Genomic DNA, 19197 nt, shown 5'->3' with positions numbered 1-19197 from the left:
ATTAACATACAGACCTATGGCTGGGTGCATTTTCTTCTTACAGCACTCATACTGGAGAGCAGGGCCGCTGATAGGGGGGGACCACCAGCCCTCTTGTAGGGGGCCCAAGCACACAGGGGGGGCCCACACAGAGAGGGGGATTAGTGATGGACAACAAATACAGAAATCTTCCTCCAGCACCTGAATCTGATCTGTCCCTCTCCCTGCTATCAGCTTGTATCTGTTGAGAAAGAGACAGTCGTCCCTCACAAATCCCCCTCCCTTGTGTGGGCCCACCTCCCAGCACTTATCTCTGCTCAGGAGTTTATTTGTAAATTGTAACTTTGTTTCTCTCTCTTTGTCTCTCTGATCACTGAGCTCCAACTGCTCAGCCTGTATATTTTTCTCATCTCATCTTTTTTATTTAACATTGTTTTTTTTTTAGATTTAGCAGGAATTATGCGAGTTATGTTATATTTGTGTCTGCTAATAGTGATTTTGTTGTAATTTTAGCTAAATTTAACTTTAATATTTTCTTGGGGGGGGGGGGCCCTGCCAGGTAGTCTGAACGGGGCCCCGCAATTTCTAGCGGCAGCCCTGCTGGAGAGCACCACCTTCTGAAAGGGAGATGTGACTATGCGAATGGGACTTGTCAAAAAGGAGGGTGGAGCTTGCAGTTATGTTGGAAGGTGTCCATTTTGACAGTTTGTCTCATGTCAGAGCGTGTTTACACTGTATATTCCACAGAATCCGTCTATATCATTTAGCAGTTGTATAAGTAGTCTGAGTACTCCATAGAGGCCATGTCTTTTAAAATGTGGTAATGGTTTGCATTTTAAATCTCAATATGGTAACCATATTAATATTCTAGTGAAATATCATTTTCCACCACTTCTCAGGTAATCAGCTCAGACACAGGATCAACGATTACTTTCTGGATGATAGACACAGGACGGAAAATCAAACAGTTTGCAGGCTGTCATGGAAATGCGGAGATTAGCACTATGGCTTTAGATGCAAGTGAAACCAGGCTGCTAACAGGGAGCACTGATGGCACAGTAAAGGTGAGGAAAACGTGATTTACAATATGTAACTGATCTCTGTTTGTTCACTGGGTTTACTGCTGTTAGCCAGTGATAGCTGTAAAACAAATTTATACAAGTCCACAAACATGTCATGCTGGCTACCCGGGCCCATTTCTCATTCAGGAGCAGAAATGGGACACATGCCGAATCTTAAAGATTCAGTGATGAACTTGTGGATCATGCTTTGATAACCCTATACACATGCAAAGGTGATGATCAAATAAGTCGATTTTCCTTCCTGTCTAAATGATATCCCAGCTGTCAAAAATAGCCAGTGAGAGTCCATTCCTTGCACAAAAAGGCCAAGTATCAGAAGGTTTGGTCTAAAATAACCTTAGTGGGCCAATACAAGGGCTGACTATCTGACAAATTAGGGGATTTAAAGCAAGTATTTTTTTTTTTTTTAATATGTTTATCAATAAAAGAAAAATGACATTGACAGTAAACCATTTTTATTTTAGGTCTAAATATCCATTAACAAATGGTAAGTTCAAACCTGGTATGCATATTATCAGGATTTCCATATGGGGCAAACGAATATCTCATCCAATCATTTTCCACCTACTAAACACACACATTGCAGAAAGGTTGAAGTTTAAAGCCTGGTATACACTATAAGTTTTTTTTTTTTTTTTAGCAGGCTGAATTAAAAAATAAAAGCTGACTGATCTCTTTGCTAACACAAGCAATATTAGTACAGTGATCTCCCTCGCTGTGCTATTGTGTTCTGGCAGGGGGTCACCCCCCACCATTGGCTGATCGGAGGCCAGTTGGCTGCTGCTTTTCAAGCCTGCTCGTTGGACAGAAGCGGGTTGTGGTCTTGGCTTCTGTCAGACAAGCAGCTGTACACATGGGCCGAAAGTTGGCCGGTTTCTATTGTAATGGCTGATTTGAGACTATATTTGGCCCGTGTACCCAGCCAAAGTGATACTCTTTATTTGCTGACTTAAATTTAAAAAGATGCAAGCTTTTGGGATGCCTTAGAGCCGGTTAACATAAACGCGACCCGACTTGCCGGGGCGACCTGTGAAGTAGCGGTGCACAGTGTGCACCGCGACCTCGGAGCGGCATGCACGGACTTCATATCATTGAAGTCAATGCAGGTTGCTCCAGGTCGCCCCAAAGTAGCTCAGGACCCTTTTTCTAAGTCGGAGCGACTTGTGTCGCTCCTATTAAAACGGTCCTGTGCTAATCTATGGCAGGCGACCCGCGGCGACTTGTCAGGCAACCAGGTCGCCTGACAAGTCGCCCCAGTGTGAACCGGCTCTTATGATTCCCCTTAAGGCTTCATACATTTCTGAAAATGGCTCTGAATCCCACATGTTTATAAACAGCTTTACAATGAGGAGGAGCAATGAAAAAAAAAATATACACTCACCGGCCACTTTATTAGATACACCTGTTCAATTGCTTGGTAACACAAATTGCTAATCAGCCAATCACATGGCAGCAACTCAATGCATTTAGGCATCTAGTAAATGTGGCATGGATGTTGGTGTCAGACGGGCTGATCTGAGTATTCAAAAACTGCTGATCTACTGGGATTTTAATGCACAACCATCTCTTGGGTTTACAGAGAATGGTCCGAAAAGAAACAATATCTAGTGAGCAGCAGTTGTGTGGATGAAAATGCCTTGTTGAGGTCAGAGGAGAATGGGCAGACTGGTTCCAAATGATAGAAAGGCAACAGTAACTCAAATAACCACTTGTTACAACCAATGTATGCAGAATACCATCTCTGAATGCATAACACATTGAACCCTGAAGCAGATGGGCAACAGCAGCAGAAGACCGCACCGAGTGCCATTCCTGTCAGCTAAGAAAAGGAAACTGAGGCTACAATTCACACAGGCTTGAAAAAATTAGACAATAGAAGATTGGAAAAATGTTGCCTGGTCTGATGAGTCTCAAGTTCAGCTGGGACATTCAGATAATAGGGTGAGAATTTGGAGTAAACAACGTTAAAGCATGGATCCATCCTGCCTTGTATCAGTGGTTCAAGCTGGGGGTGTGATGGTGTGGGTGATATTTTTTGGCACACTTTGGGCTCCTTAGTACCAATTGAGCATCGTTTAAACTCCACGGCCTACCTGAGTATTGTTGCTGACCATGTCCATCTCTTTATGACTACAGTGTACCCATCTTCTGATGACTTCTTCCAGCAGGATAATGCACCATGTCACAAAGCTCAAATCATCTCACCACTGGTTTCCTGAACGTGACAATGAGTTCACTGTACTCCAATGGCCTCCACAGTCACCAGATCTAAATCCAATAGAGCACCTTTGGGATGTGGTGGATTGGGAGATTTGCATCATGGATGTACAGTCGACAAATCTGCAGAAACTGCGTAATGCTATCATGTCACCTTATTGAATCTATGCTACAAAGAATTAAGGCAGTTCTGAAGGCAATAGGGGGTCAAACCCAGTACTGGCAAAGTGTACCTAATAAGGTGGCCAGTGACTGTATATAACCAATTTTCTTGACATACTTGAGTGGCAAAGGCTGTTTTAAAGGGTTAAGCTAGCCATATGCTAGTAGATTTTCATCCGTACAAACATTTGTGCAATTGATGACATGGCAAATGTCCATCGAATGTACTTCAAAAACCATTGGCTTTTACCATTTGGTTTGGGAATGCATGGACTTTCCTGAACAAAAACCACATTCACTGGCAAAATTTTTTAATTCTGCTTCCTTGAATTTTCTCATCACTGTTGTCAAAAACAAACATCTGTTTGACCCCACTAATTATTAGAAAACAGACTAAGCCCCCGTTCACACTGGGGCGACGCTACTTCGCCGGGCGACCTCACAGGTCGCGGCACGCTGCTCGCCCCGTGACCTCGGAGCGGCCGGCACGGACTTCATAACATTGAAGTCTATGCAGGTCGCTCCGGGTCGCCCCAAAGAAGCTCCGGACCCTCTTTCTAAGTTGGAGCGACTTGTGTCGCTCCTATTAGAACGGGTCCATAGCTTCTGTATGGCGGGCGACCTACGGCGACCTGACAGGTCGCCCCAGTGTGAACGGGGGCTAAATTTTCTTAAGACCAAAACATTTTGATCAAACTTCTACTAAGGAACAAACTTTTCAGAGACATGTGTACACCCACTAAAACTAGAGGAAAAACGGTTTAACCTTAAAATACGCAGGGGGTTCTTCACTGTAAGAGCGGTAAGGATGTGGAATTCTCTTCCACAAGCAGAGGTATCAGCAGGGAGCATCGAAAGTTTCAAAAAACTATTAGATGGGCACCTTAAAGACCACAACATACAGGGGTATACAATGTACGGTTAACAGCAAACACACACACCTCATAGGTTGAACTGGATGGACTGGTGTCTTTTTTCAACCTCACAAACTATGTAACTATGTAACTAGTATATGGCCAGCTTTAGGCCACGGAGATAAGAGATCAGATTAGAAATGTTATTATTGTAACTGACTCAAAGATAAGAAGTTAAGGTACAATCCTCATCTCCAGTGAGAGTCTTTTTTATAGTCAATTGTATTCTTTTTTTAATATTATTTCAGATAACTGAAATTTTCCCCTAACATTGGAATTAATTTACTAAAAACGGGAGAGTGCAAATCTGGTGCAGCTGTGCATAGAAGCCAATCAGCTTCCAGGTTCTTTGTCAAAGCTTCATTGAATAAGCTGAAGTTAGAAGCTGATTGGCCACCATGCACTGCTGCACCAGATTTTGCACTCTCCAGATTTAGTAAACCATCCCCATTGTTTGCTCAGAGGTTGTCTGTGAAGATCACACAGCACTCCTAGGCATACAACTGTTTTACAATACAAGTAACTGAAGGTTGTTCAAAACCATATTAAAATGTTGTTTGCTTTTAACATTTGATTTTGAAACAAATGTCGTTTCCCAAAAGAAAACCACATTTATTGTTAAAAATGTGTTCTTTTGAGAAAATTTTCTATCATGGTACTTCAAATCTTCTCCTCACTGCAGTTGTAAATAATTGCTGATTTGAACTCATTAACGATTCTAAAATTGAACAAACATTCCTGAAATGAAGGATTTTGAAAGAAAATCTTTTAATGTATGGCGAGATTTATTGCTAGATGCTTTCAGGAAAAAACAAAACAATAATTCCTTCCCTCTGCCCTCTGCTTGGGATCCAGCCTCAATTTTGCATTTTATAGTCTTTTTTTGCTTCCCGTGTCCCTTAAAGTGTTAGCTGTACAGTGTACAAATGACAGGGCTATGGCAGTTTCATCTCACAAATTGGAGAGGATCAGCCAAGTTTTATCCAAATTCAGAAAAAAAAAATGATTTTTTTCCAGCATGTGACAGCGGCTAGTGTTCTGATCACATATTAGGTGTCTGCAGGCTTGATTGTTTTATTTGGCAGGCGCTTGTGAAACTGGAGAGTCCTCTATACAGTTCAGTGCACTGTAATGGGATCCCAACCAGCCTGAGCATTGCTTCTGTCACACAAGAATTATTAGGTGCTAACACACAATGGAGTTTATTTACTAAAGGAGTAGAGAATATTCAAGTGTATTTTCACTTTTAAAGTTCAATTTGAGAACCCCCGACTACACCGATTAGCCATAAACTTATGACCACTGACAGGTAAAGTGAATAACATTGATTATCTTATTATCTTGGCATCTGAAAGATGGAGGGATATATTAGGCAGCAAGTAAACATATTGCTAATGAAATTGATGTTTCGAAAGCAGAAAAAAAATGTACGCTGCAGTTTGTTGTCTATGGGGCTGCATAGCCACAGACCGGTCAGGTTGGTGCTCATGCCAACTTGTGTCCACAGCCAAAAGCACCTACAATGGGCACGTGAGCATCAGAACTTGACCATGGAACAATGGAAAAAGGTGGCCTGGTCTGATGAATCACATTTTCTTTATATCATGTGGATGGCCAGGTGTGTGTGTGTCGCTTACCTAGGGAAGAAATGGCACCAGGGTCTAGTATGGGAAGAAGGCAAGCCAGCAGAAGCAGTATGATGCTTTGGGCAATTTTCTGCTGGGAAACCTTGGGTCCTGCCATTCATGTGGATGTTACTTGACGTGTACCACCTCTCTAAACATTGTTGCAGACCAAGTACACCCCTTTATAAAAACAGTTTTCCCTGATGGCAGTGGTCTCCTTCAGCAGTATAACGTGCCCTGCCATACTGCAAAAGTGGTTCACGAGTGGTCTGAGGAACACAACACCGAGTTTGAGGTGTTGACATGGCCTCCAAATTCTCCAGATCTTACTCCTTTGAGCATCTGTGGGATGTGCTGGAAAAACAAGTCAGATCCAAAGAGGCCTAACCTTGCAATTTCAGGTTTTAAATAATCTGCTACTGATGGCTTGGTGTCGGATACCACAGCATAGATTTAGAGGTCTAGTGGCATCCATGCCGAGTGGGACCAGGGTTGTTTTGGCAGCAAAAGGGGGACCTATTAGGTGGGTGGCCATAAAGTCAAGGCTGATTGGTGCATTTATTTTTATGTGTTCCCATTGGCATATCTAAAATAACCAAAAACAAAAACCTTTCTAGTTGTTTTTAAAGCAGTTATGGATATGACTGCTTGGATATGAATAGGCATCTTCTATTGTTTTGAATAGCTTCCAATGTGCAATTAGGAAAAAGGTGAGAAACTGTTTTTTTTTTTATACTGCATTAACATACAATGTACCAACCATACCTTAAAACCTATAGCCCTTTATTTAACTCTACTAAACGAGAATTCTCTGCTCAATTTATTTATTTTTTTTTAACTATAGGAAAGCAAGCCACTATGCACACAGAAGTTCATGCTAGAGGTAACACTCACTTAGCAAGGTAGAATGTTCAGTGTGCTTAGTAAATAAGGGGAAGCTGTGTTAATTTCAATCAACTAACCGTGTGCTAGCAAATATCCTGATTCTCTAATTTTTTGCACATGATTGGATATTGACACAGATGCATCCTATTTTCTATCATTCCCTTTGCAAAGTAAACATATGCTTTTGAAGGTGAATATTAACTTTGAACACATATTACAATAAAAGCACTGATCAAACACATTCTGTTTGTCCTTCCACTGGTTCTCCTACCACAGTGGGTGGCAGCCCCTTTAGGAGCATGTCTCACTCCAAGGAATAATCATAATAGCAGAATTAGGGGGTGCTCACCACATAGATCAACCACATCTACTGGTGAGCTAACAAAGCCATAAGTTACAGTCCCCACATCTTGGCCATGCCCCTCTGATGCGTTTCACCCTGATTGAGCACAGAGGTGACCTCTACATGGCTAAGTCACAGAGGTGACCTCTACATGGCAAAGTCACAGAGGTCCCTGCTACATGGCTAAGTCACAGAGGTGCCCTCTACATGGCTAAGTCACAGAGGTGACCTCTACATGGCTAAGTCACAGAGGTGACCTCTACATGGCTAAGTCACAGAGGTGCCCTCTACATGGCTAAGTCACAGCGGTGACCTCTACATGGCTAAGTCACAGAGGTGACCTCTACATGGCTAAGTCACAGAGGTGACCTCTACATGGCTAAGTCACAGAGGTGACCTCTACATGGCTAAGTCACAGAGGTCACCGCTACATGGCTAAGTCACAGAGGTGCCCTCTACATGGCTAAGTCACAGAGGTGACCTCTACATGGCTAAGTCACAGAGGTGACCTCTACATGGCTAAGTCACAGAGGTGCCCTCTACATGGCTAAGTCACAGAGGTGCCCTCTACATGGCTAAGTCACAGAGGTGACCTCTACATGGCTAAGTCACAGAGGTGACCTCTACATGGCTAAGTCACAGAGGTGCCCTCTACATGGCTAAGTCACAGAGGTGACCTCTACATGGCTAAGTCACAGAGGTGCCCTCTACATGGCTAAGTCACAGAGGTGACCTCTACATGGCTAAGTCCCAGAGGTGCCCTCTACATGGCTAAGTCACAGAGGTGACCTCTACATGGCTAAGTCACAGAGGTGACCTCTACATGGCTAAGTCACAGAGGTGACCTCTACATGGCTAAGTCACAGAGGTGACCTCTACATGGCTAAGTAACAGAGGTGACCTCTACATGGCTAAGTCACAGGGTCGACCTCTACATGGCTAAGTCACAGAGGCGCCCACTACATGGCTAAGTCACAGAGGTGACCTCTACATGGCTAAGTCACAGAGGTGACCTCTACATGGCTAAGTCACAGAGGTGACCTCTACATGGCTAAGTCACAGAGGTGACCTCTACATGGCTAAGTCACAGAGGTGACATCTACATGGCTAAGTCACAGAGGTGACCTCTACATGGCTAAGTCACAGAGGTCACCGCTACATGGCTAAGTCACAGAGGTGCCCTCTACATGGCTAAGTCACAGAGGTGACCTCTACATGGCTAAGTCACAGAGGTGACCTCTACATGGCTAAGTCACAGAGGTGCCCTCTACATGGCTAAGTCACAGAGGTGACCTCTACATGGCTAAGTCACAGAGGTGCCCTCTACATGGCTAAGTCACAGAGGTGACCTCTACATGGCTAAGTCCCAGAGGTGCCCTCTACATGGCTAAGTCACAGAGGTGACCTCTACATGGCTAAGTCACAGAGGTGACCTCTACATGGCTAAGTCACAGAGGTGACCTCTACATGGCTAAGTCACAGAGGTGACCTCTACATGGCTAAGTCACAGAGGTGACCTCTACATGGCTAAGTCACAGAGGTGACCTCTACATGGCTAAGTCACAGAGGTGACCTCTACATGGCTAAGTCACAGAGGTGACCTCTACATGGCTAAGTCACAGAGGTGACCTCTACATGGCTAAGTCACAGAGGTGACCTCTACATGGCTAAGTCACAGAGGTCACCGCTACATGGCTAAGTCACAGAGGTGCCCTCTACATGGCTAAGTCACAGAGGTGACCTCTACATGGCTAAGTCACAGAGGTGACCTCTACATGGCTAAGTCACAGAGGTGCCCTCTACATGGCTAAGTCACAGAGGTGCCCTCTACATGGCTAAGTCACAGAGGTGACCTCTACATGGCTAAGTCACAGAGGTGACCTCTACATGGCTAAGTCACAGAGGTGCCCTCTACATGGCTAAGTCACAGAGGTGACCTCTACATGGCTAAGTCACAGAGGTGCCCTCTACATGGCTAAGTCACAGAGGTGACCTCTACATGGCTAAGTCCCAGAGGTGCCCTCTACATGGCTAAGTCACAGAGGTGACCTCTACATGGCTAAGTCACAGAGGTGACCTCTACATGGCTAAGTCACAGAGGTGACCTCTACATGGCTAAGTCACAGAGGTGACCTCTACATGGCTAAGTAACAGAGGTGACCTCTACATGGCTAAGTCACAGGGTCGACCTCTACATGGCTAAGTCACAGAGGCCTCTACATGGCTAAGTCACAGAGGCGCCCACTACATGGCTAAGTCACAGAGGTGACCTCTACATGGCTAAGTCACAGAGGTGACCTCTACATGGCTAAGTCACAGAGGTGACCTCTACATGGCTAAGTCACAGAGGTGACCTCTACATGGCTAAGTCACAGAGGTGACCTCTACATGGCTAAGTCACAGAGGTGACCTCTACATGGCTAAGTCACAGAGGTCACCGCTACATGGCTAAGTCACAGAGGTGCCCTCTACATGGCTAAGTCACAGAGGTGACCTCTACATGGCTAAGTCACAGAGGTGACCTCTACATGGCTAAGTCACAGAGGTGCCCTCTACATGGCTAAGTCACAGAGGTGACCTCTACATGGCTAAGTCACAGAGGTGCCCTCTACATGGCTAAGTCACAGAGGTGACCTCTACATGGCTAAGTCCCAGAGGTGCCCTCTACATGGCTAAGTCACAGAGGTGACCTCTACATGGCTAAGTCACAGAGGTGACCTCTACATGGCTAAGTCACAGAGGTGACCTCTACATGGCTAAGTCACAGGGTCGACCTCTACATGGCTAAGTCACAGAGGCGCCCACTACATGGCTAAGTCACAGAGGTGACCTCTACATGGCTAAGTCACAGAGGTGACCTCTACATGGCTAAGTCACAGAGGTGACCTCTACATGGCTAAGTCACAGAGGCGACCTCTACATGGCTAAGTCACAGAGGCGCCCTCTACATGGCTAAGTCACAGAGGTGACCTCTACATGGCTAAGTCACAGAGGTGACATCTACATGGCTAAGTCACAGAGGTGACCTCTACATGGCTAAGTCACAGAGGTGACCTCTACATGGCTAAGTCACAGAGGTGCCCTCTACATGGCTAAGTCTCAGAGGTGACCTCTACATGGTGTTGTGGTCAAGATGCAGGGACTGTAACTGTTGGTGTGCGCTTCCTAATTATGCTATTGTGAACAATAAAGTATATGTAAACCCCTACCTTTTAAAACAACCTATTCAATTCAAAAATGAAATGAAAGGCAAACCATTTGTGTATAGATTTAAAAAAATATATATAAAAATACCTTTTTTCCCTCTGTTTTGTTATAAGTGATCACATAATCTCTGTTCTCAGCTGTATAAGAGCTGGGGGAGGAGAAGCAGCAGCACACTGCTATTTCCAGTGAAAGACTATGCAGGGGGGTGTCAGGAGAAGTCCAATAATTGGAGGAGAGCAGGCTGAGCTCCAGCACAGCTAGAGACCACGCTGGGTTCTCACGCTTAGTGTGGTCATTTATTAATCAGAAAGCAGAAGGACTGGCAGGAACACCAGGGATTTCACACAAAGGAAGCAATACAATGGAAACAGGATACTTTTTCATACAAGTACATGGTACAGCAAGCACATATCTGGAATATGAAATGTTGGGTTTACATATTTTTTTTACTTCAACTTTTTTACTTCAGGTGAGAAGCTGCTCGGCATAGGACCAAGAAGCAAGTGAAGGTCACTGGAATAGTAGTGTCTACTACAGTGATTTCCAGCTTCCAGTGGCATCAGCCAGTTATCGTTTATATATGGTTACATTGGTCCAAGTTGGACCAATGAAACTTTGTAGAAATATACCATAACCAGAATTCATCTTCAACCACTTATGGACCAAGCCTATTTTTGACATATGTTGTTTATAAGTTAAAAGCAGTATTTTTTGCAAGAAAATTACTTAGAACTCCCAAACATTATATATATATATATATATGTATATATATATATATATATGAATATAGTAAGTGTATATGTGTGTATGTGTATATATACATATATGTGTGTGTGTATATATACCCCTATACAGAAGTTCAGATGTTATGCCTGCCTCCAAAGACGCCCAAAAAATGCCCAAAAAAATGCCTGCAACAACACACCTGGGTGTTTTTGTTGCAGGCGTTTATTGTGCATTTTTTGGGCGTCTTTGGAGGCAGGCATAACATCTGAACTTCTGTATAGGGGTATATACACACACACATATATGTATATATACACATACACACATATAGGTGTGAAAGTAGCGGAACTCTATGCCTGCGCTAATTAAATAATTTGCAGGGATAGGGTTCCGCTCCTATCACACCTGTATGTGTGTATATATACATATATGTGTGTGTGTATATATACCCCTATACAGAAGTTCAGATGTCATGCCTGCCTCCAAAGACGCCCAAAAAATGCCCAAAAAAATGCCTGCAACAAAAACGCCCAGGTGTGTTGTTGCAGGCGTTTTTTTGGGCATTTTTTGGGCGTCTTTGGAGGCAGGCATAACATCAGAACTTCTGTATAGGGGTATATATACACACACACATATATGTATATATACACATACACACATATAGGTGTGATAGGAGCGGAGCCACATCCCTGCAAATAATTTCATTAGCGTAGGCATAGGGTTCCGCTACTTTCACACCTATATGTGTGTATGTGTATATATACATATATGTGTGTGTGTATATATATACCCCTACACAGAAGTTCAGATGTCATGCCTGCCTCCAAAGACGTCCACAAAAAAGCCCAATAAACGCCTGCAACAAAAACGGCCAGGTGTGAAAGTAGTGGAGCCCTATCCCTGCTCTACTGCAATTCTAAGAATACGATCTTTTGTTTCTGGTTCTGGACATGCTACAGAGCTGAAACTTCACAGGTACACTTTTTAGACCCAACAGACACTAAATCCAAAGAAATCTCATTTTTTTTTCAATAATTTTTTCAATAATTGGCTCTCTATCAAAAACGTAAATTTTTAAGGACTTTTTTTTGTGTGATTAATAGTCCCTGGGGCATGACCCAGAACCCTAGGCACTTTTTAGGGGCATTTATTGGGTTTTAGGGCTTCAAAATGGTGTTTTTTGATTACCAAAGTTCGGGTCCCATTGATTTCAATGGGGTTCTGGAATCCGGACCCGAACTTTCGGGAAGTTCGGGTGTTCTGGTCGAACCGAACTTTTCAAAAGTTCGATCATCCCTACTTCCACGTGGGTTCAAGAATTATGTTAATCAACTACATTGTATGACTTTCTAGGCACTTTAATTGGCATATTTATTTGTCTATGTTATGCTTTTTGTATTGCCTTCAACTTTTTGTTTTTAATAAAGTTGTTTTTTTGAACCTGAATAATGCTGATAACCCCACTAATTTTTCATGCTGAAACCCCAGCTAGGTGTAGTAATCCTATTTTCCTCATAGGTTGAACTGGATGGACTGGTGTCTTTTTTCAACCTCACAAACTATGTAACTATGTAACTAGTATATGGCCAGCTTTAGGCCACGGAGATAAGAGATCAGATTAGAAATGTTATTATTGTAACTGACTCAAAGATAAGAAGTTAAGGTACAATCCTCATCTCCAGTGAGAGTCTTTTTTATAGTCAATTGTATTCTTTTTTTAATATTATTTCAGATAACTGAAATTTTCCCCTAACATTGGAATTAATTTACTAAAAACGGGAGAGTGCAAATCTGGTGCAGCTGTGCATAGAAGCCAATCAGCTTCCAGGTTCTTTGTCAAAGCTTCATTGAATAAGCTGAAGTTAGAAGCTGATTGGCCACCATGCACTGCTGCACCAGATTTTGCACTCTCCAGATTTAGTAAACCATCCCCATTGTTTGCTCAGAGGTTGTCTGTGAAGATCACACAGCACTCCTAGGCATACAACTGTTTTACAATACAAGTAACTGAAGGTTGTTCAAAACCATATTAAAATGTTGTTTGCTTTTAACATTTGATTTTGAAACAAATGTCGTTTCCCAAAAGAAAACCACATTTATTGTTAAAAATGTGTTCTTTTGAGAAAATTTTCTATCATGGTACTTCAAATCTTCTCCTCACTGCAGTTGTAAATAATTGCTGATTTGAACTCATTAACGATTCTAAAATTGAACAAACATTCCTGAAATGAAGGATTTTGAAAGAAAATCTTTTAATGTATGGCGAGATTTATTGCTAGATGCTTTCAGGAAAAAACAAAACAATAATTCCTTCCCTCTGCCCTCTGCTTGGGATCCAGCCTCAATTTTGCATTTTATAGTCTTTTTTTGCTTCCCGTGTCCCTTAAAGTGTTAGCTGTACAGTGTACAAATGACAGGGCTATGGCAGTTTCATCTCACAAATTGGAGAGGATCAGCCAAGTTTTATCCAAATTCAGAAAAAAAAAATGATTTTTTTCCAGCATGTGACAGCGGCTAGTGTTCTGATCACATATTAGGTGTCTGCAGGCTTGATTGTTTTATTTGGCAGGCGCTTGTGAAACTGGAGAGTCCTCTATACAGTTCAGTGCACTGTAATGGGATCCCAACCAGCCTGAGCATTGCTTCTGTCACACAAGAATTATTAGGTGCTAACACACAATGGAGTTTATTTACTAAAGGAGTAGAGAATATTCAAGTGTATTTTCACTTTTAAAGTTCAATTTGAGAACCCCCGACTACACCGATTAGCCATAAACTTATGACCACTGACAGGTAAAGTGAATAACATTGATTATCTTATTATCTTGGCATCTGAAAGATGGAGGGATATATTAGGCAGCAAGTAAACATATTGCTAATGAAATTGATGTTTCGAAAGCAGAAAAAAAATGTACGCTGCAGTTTGTTGTCTATGGGGCTGCATAGCCACAGACCGGTCAGGTTGGTGCTCATGCCAACTTGTGTCCACAGCCAAAAGCACCTACAATGGGCACGTGAGCATCAGAACTTGACCATGGAACAATGGAAAAAGGTGGCCTGGTCTGATGAATCACATTTTCTTTATATCATGTGGATGGCCAGGTGTGTGTGTGTCGCTTACCTAGGGAAGAAATGGCACCAGGGTCTAGTATGGGAAGAAGGCAAGCCAGCAGAAGCAGTATGATGCTTTGGGCAATTTTCTGCTGGGAAACCTTGGGTCCTGCCATTCATGTGGATGTTACTTGACGTGTACCACCTCTCTAAACATTGTTGCAGACCAAGTACACCCCTTTATAAAAACAGTTTTCCCTGATGGCAGTGGTCTCCTTCAGCAGTATAACGTGCCCTGCCATACTGCAAAAGTGGTTCACGAGTGGTCTGAGGAACACAACACCGAGTTTGAGGTGTTGACATGGCCTCCAAATTCTCCAGATCTTACTCCTTTGAGCATCTGTGGGATGTGCTGGAAAAACAAGTCAGATCCAAAGAGGCCTAACCTTGCAATTTCAGGTTTTAAATAATCTGCTACTGATGGCTTGGTGTCGGATACCACAGCATAGATTTAGAGGTCTAGTGGCATCCATGCCGAGTGGGACCAGGGTTGTTTTGGCAGCAAAAGGGGGACCTATTAGGTGGGTGGCCATAAAGTCAAGGCTGATTGGTGCATTTATTTTTATGTGTTCCCATTGGCATATCTAAAATAACCAAAAACAAAAACCTTTCTAGTTGTTTTTAAAGCAGTTATGGATATGACTGCTTGGATATGAATAGGCATCTTCTATTGTTTTGAATAGCTTCCAATGTGCAATTAGGAAAAAGGTGAGAAACTGTTTTTTTTTTTATACTGCATTAACATACAATGTACCAACCATACCTTAAAACCTATAGCCCTTTATTTAACTCTACTAAACGAGAATTCTCTGCTCAATTTATTTATTTTTTTTTAACTATAGGAAAGCAAGCCACTATGCACACAGAAGTTCATGCTAGAGGTAACACTCACTTAGCAAGGTAGAATGTTCAGTGTGCTTAGTAAATAAGGGGAAGCTGTGTTAATTTCAATCAACTAACCGTGTGCTAGCAAATATCCTGATTCTCTAATTTTTTGCACATGATTGGATATTGACACAGATGCATCCTATTTTCTATCATTCCCTTTGCAAAGTAAACATATGCTTTTGAAGGTGAATATTAACTTTGAACACATATTACAATAAAAGCACTGATCAAACACATTCTGTTTGTCCTTCCACTGGTTCTCCTACCACAGTGGGTGGCAGCCCCTTTAGGAGCATGTCTCACTCCAAGGAATAATCATAATAGCAGAATTAGGGGGTGCTCACCACATAGATCAACCACATCTACTGGTGAGCTAACAAAGCCATAAGTTACAGTCCCCACATCTTGGCCATGCCCCTCTGATGCGTTTCACCCTGATTGAGCACAGAGGTGACCTCTACATGGCTAAGTCACAGAGGTGACCTCTACATGGCAAAGTCACAGAGGTCCCTGCTACATGGCTAAGTCACAGAGGTGCCCTCTACATGGCTAAGTCACAGAGGTGACCTCTACATGGCTAAGTCACAGAGGTGACCTCTACATGGCTAAGTCACAGAGGTGCCCTCTACATGGCTAAGTCACAGCGGTGACCTCTACATGGCTAAGTCACAGAGGTGACCTCTACATGGCTAAGTCACAGAGGCGACCTCTACATGGCTAAGTCACAGAGGCGCCCTCTACATGGCTAAGTCACAGAGGCGACCTCTACATGGCTAAGTCACAGAGGCGCCCACTACATGGCTAAGTCACAGAGGTGACCTCTACATGGCTAAGTCACAGAGGTGACCTCTACATGGCTAAGTCACAGAGGTGACCTCTACATGGCTAAGTCACAGAGGTGACCTCTACATGGCTAAGTCACAGAGGTGACCTCTACATGGCTAAGTCACAGAGGTGACCTCTACATGGCTAAGTCACAGAGGCGACCTCTACATGGCTAAGTCACAGAGGTGACCTCTACATGGCTAAGTCACAGAGGCGACCTCTACATGGCTAAGTCACAGAGGCGCCCACTACATGGCTAAGTCACAGAGGTGACCTCTACATGGCTAAGTCACAGAGGTGACCTCTACATGGCTAAGTCACAGAATTGACCTCTACATGGCTAAGTCACAGAGGTGACCTCTACATGGCTAAGTCACAGAGGTGACCTCTACATGGCTAAGTCACAGAGGTGACCTCTACATGGCTAAGTCACAGAGGTCACCGCTACATGGCTAAGTCACAGAGGTGCCCTCTACATGGCTAAGTCACAGAGGTGACCTCTACATGGCTAAGTCACAGAGGTGACCTCTACATGGCTAAGTCACAGAGGTGCCCTCTACATGGCTAAGTCACAGAGGTGACCTCTACATGGCTAAGTCACAGAGGTGCCCTCTACATGGCTAAGTCACAGAGGTGACCTCTACATGGCTAAGTCCCAGAGGTGCCCTCTACATGGCTAAGTCACAGAGGTGACCTCTACATGGCTAAGTCACAGAGGTGACCTCTACATGGCTAAGTCACAGAGGTGACCTCTACATGGCTAAATTTGAAAAATCAAATCAGGTGCAGACACTGTTTGGGTATTCAGACAGGCACAGGTGTAGGCTGTTAGGTTACAATAGCTTGGACTACAAATTTGTTGATTCAAACTGTTTATCATGGATGAGGGAATCAAGTGATATTTATTGTTTGGCTTGTTTCGCAAGCTTAAAGGCTATTTCACTTTTTCCATAACCCATGCAGCGAAGGGACCCTCGAAGATATAAATAAAACTGTGCAGCTTTGAAAAATGTACATGTTTTTATTATACCTGTAGGCCATTTTCTCCCCCAGAAGCCTGGCCAAAAAACTCCCAGCTAGCAATCCTCATCACCCTTAGCAATACAGGAGTGAAAATAAACAGTTTTTGCATCCTTGCAACAAGGCAGGGTGTGGGGATTGCTAACTGGGTGTTTTTGGGTTAGGCTGCTGGTTGGGGTCAAATAGCCTACACAGTGGCGACTGGTGCTCAAATTTTTTTTTGGGGGGGGGGGGGCGGGGGGCGCAAACAGAAAAATGTAATAGGCATTGCTTTGCAGCAAAAAATGCTGTAAAAAATTGCGTGACTTTGAGGTCACAAAAGTGTGAAAGGGGCCTTTAGTAATTAAGGTATAGCGTGCCCACTTTCAATGCAGAGAGACCAGCGTGCCCCCTTCAATGCAGAGATCATCGTGCCCCCTTTCAATGCAGAGATCATCGTGCCCCCTTTCAATGCAGAGATGCCAGCGTGCCCCCTTTCAATGCAGAAAGACCAGCATGGCCCCCTTCAATGCAGAGATGCCAGCGTGCCCCCTTTCAATGCAGAAAAACCAGCATGCCCCCTTCAATGCAGAGATCACTGTGCCCCCTTTCAATGAAGAGATGCCAGCGTGCCCCCTTTCAATGCAGAGATGCCAGCGTGCCCCCTTTCAATGCAGAGATGCCAGCGTGCCCCCTTGCAATGCAAAGATGCCAGCGTGCCCCCTTTCAATGCAGAGATGCCAGCGTGCCCCCTTTAATGCAGAGATCATCGTGCCAAGAAAAACAAAGAGATTTCCAGTCACAACTTACCAACCAGCCAGCGACCAACCGAATTGCACTGTCTAACAGTATGCGTTAAAAACAGGGGTTTGGTTGCACACATTTGCAAATACATGCGTAAGCTGCAGGCCGCGGCAAGGCACCCTGTAATCTGCAGTCCCTAACTCTACAATTTAAAGAGTCTCTACAATGAGAGCACATGCATTTAATGGGATAGATGGAGGACAGGTGACTAGAGGGAGCCCACCCCTCCTTAAAGGCACAGGGTCACACTGAGCACCCAGCACATCGCACAATGGCGGCAAAGGTGTCAGTGCGTTGCCTGGCTCAATATAGATATCAACGATAATGCAAAAAGTGGTCACCACCTCCACCTATAACTGGTCTTAATGGTAAGGAGCACTGGAAGGGCGGACGCAGATCAAGAAAAACAAAGAGATTTCCAGGCACAACTTACCAACCAGTCAGCGACCAACCGAATTGCACTGTCTAACAGTATGCGTTAAAAACAGGGGTTTGGTTGCACACATTTGCAAATACATGCGTAAGCTGCAGGCCGCGGCAAGGCACCCTGTAATCTGCAGTCCCTAACTCTACAATTTAAAGAGTCTCTACAATGAGAGCACATGCATTTAATGGGATAGATGGAGGATAGGTGACTAGAGGGAGCCCACCCCTCCTTAAAGGCACAGGGTCACACTGAACACCCAGCACATCGCACAATGGCGGCAAAGGTGTCAGTGCGTTGCCAGGCTCAATATAGATATCAACGATAATGCAAAAAGTGGTCACCACCTCCACCTATAACTGGTCTTAATGGTAAGGAGCACTGGAAGGGCGGATGCAGGTCAAGAAAAACGAAGAGATTTCCAGTCACAACTTACCAACCAGCCAGCGACCAACCGAATTGCACTGTCTAACAGTATGCGTTAAAAACAGAGGTTTGGTTGCACACATTTGCAAATACATGCGTAAGCTGCAGGCCGCGGCAAGGCACCCTGTAATCTGCAGTCCCTAACTCTACAATTTAAAGAGTCTCTACAATGAGAGCACATGCATTTAATGGGATAGATGGAGGACAGGTGACTAGAGGGAGCCAACCCCTCCTTAAAGGCACAGGGTCACACTGATCACCCAGCACATCGCACAATGGCGGCAAAGGTGTCAGTGCGTTGCCTGGCTCAATATAGATATCAACGATAATGCAAAAAGTGGTCACCACCTCCACCTATAACTGGCCTTAATGGTAAGGAGCACTGGAAGGGCGGACGCAGATCAAGAAAAACGAAGAGATCATTGTGCTCCCTTTCAATGCAGAGATCATAGTGTCCCCTTTCAATGCAGAGATCATCGTGCCCCCTTTCAATGCAGAGATGCCAGCGTGCCCCCTTTCAATGCAGAGATGCCAGCGTGCCCCCTTTCAATGCAGAGAGACCAGCATGCCCCCTTTCAAT

At 43.9% G+C, this 19197-nt stretch overlaps 1 protein-coding gene across 1 annotated transcript in view; it reads left to right on the top strand.

Moving 5' to 3' along the window:
• WDR49 (WD repeat domain 49) overlaps window positions 1-19197 on the top strand; it is a 270818-nt gene that overhangs the window by 103974 nt on the left and 147647 nt on the right. The window contains exon 8 of the mRNA XM_082251290.1: window positions 879-1043. Within this exon, the coding sequence (XP_082107416.1) occupies window positions 879-1043 (165 nt within the window). The remainder of the gene's footprint in view (window positions 1-878; window positions 1044-19197) is intronic.

The sequence above is a fragment of the Pelophylax lessonae genome, assembly GCF_965119305.1.
Source record: "Pelophylax lessonae genome assembly, chromosome: 3".
Taxonomy (NCBI): Eukaryota; Metazoa; Chordata; class Amphibia; order Anura; family Ranidae; genus Pelophylax; species Pelophylax lessonae.
Note: the sequence above shows the minus strand (reverse complement) of the source record. Positions and strands in the feature narration are given on the sequence as shown.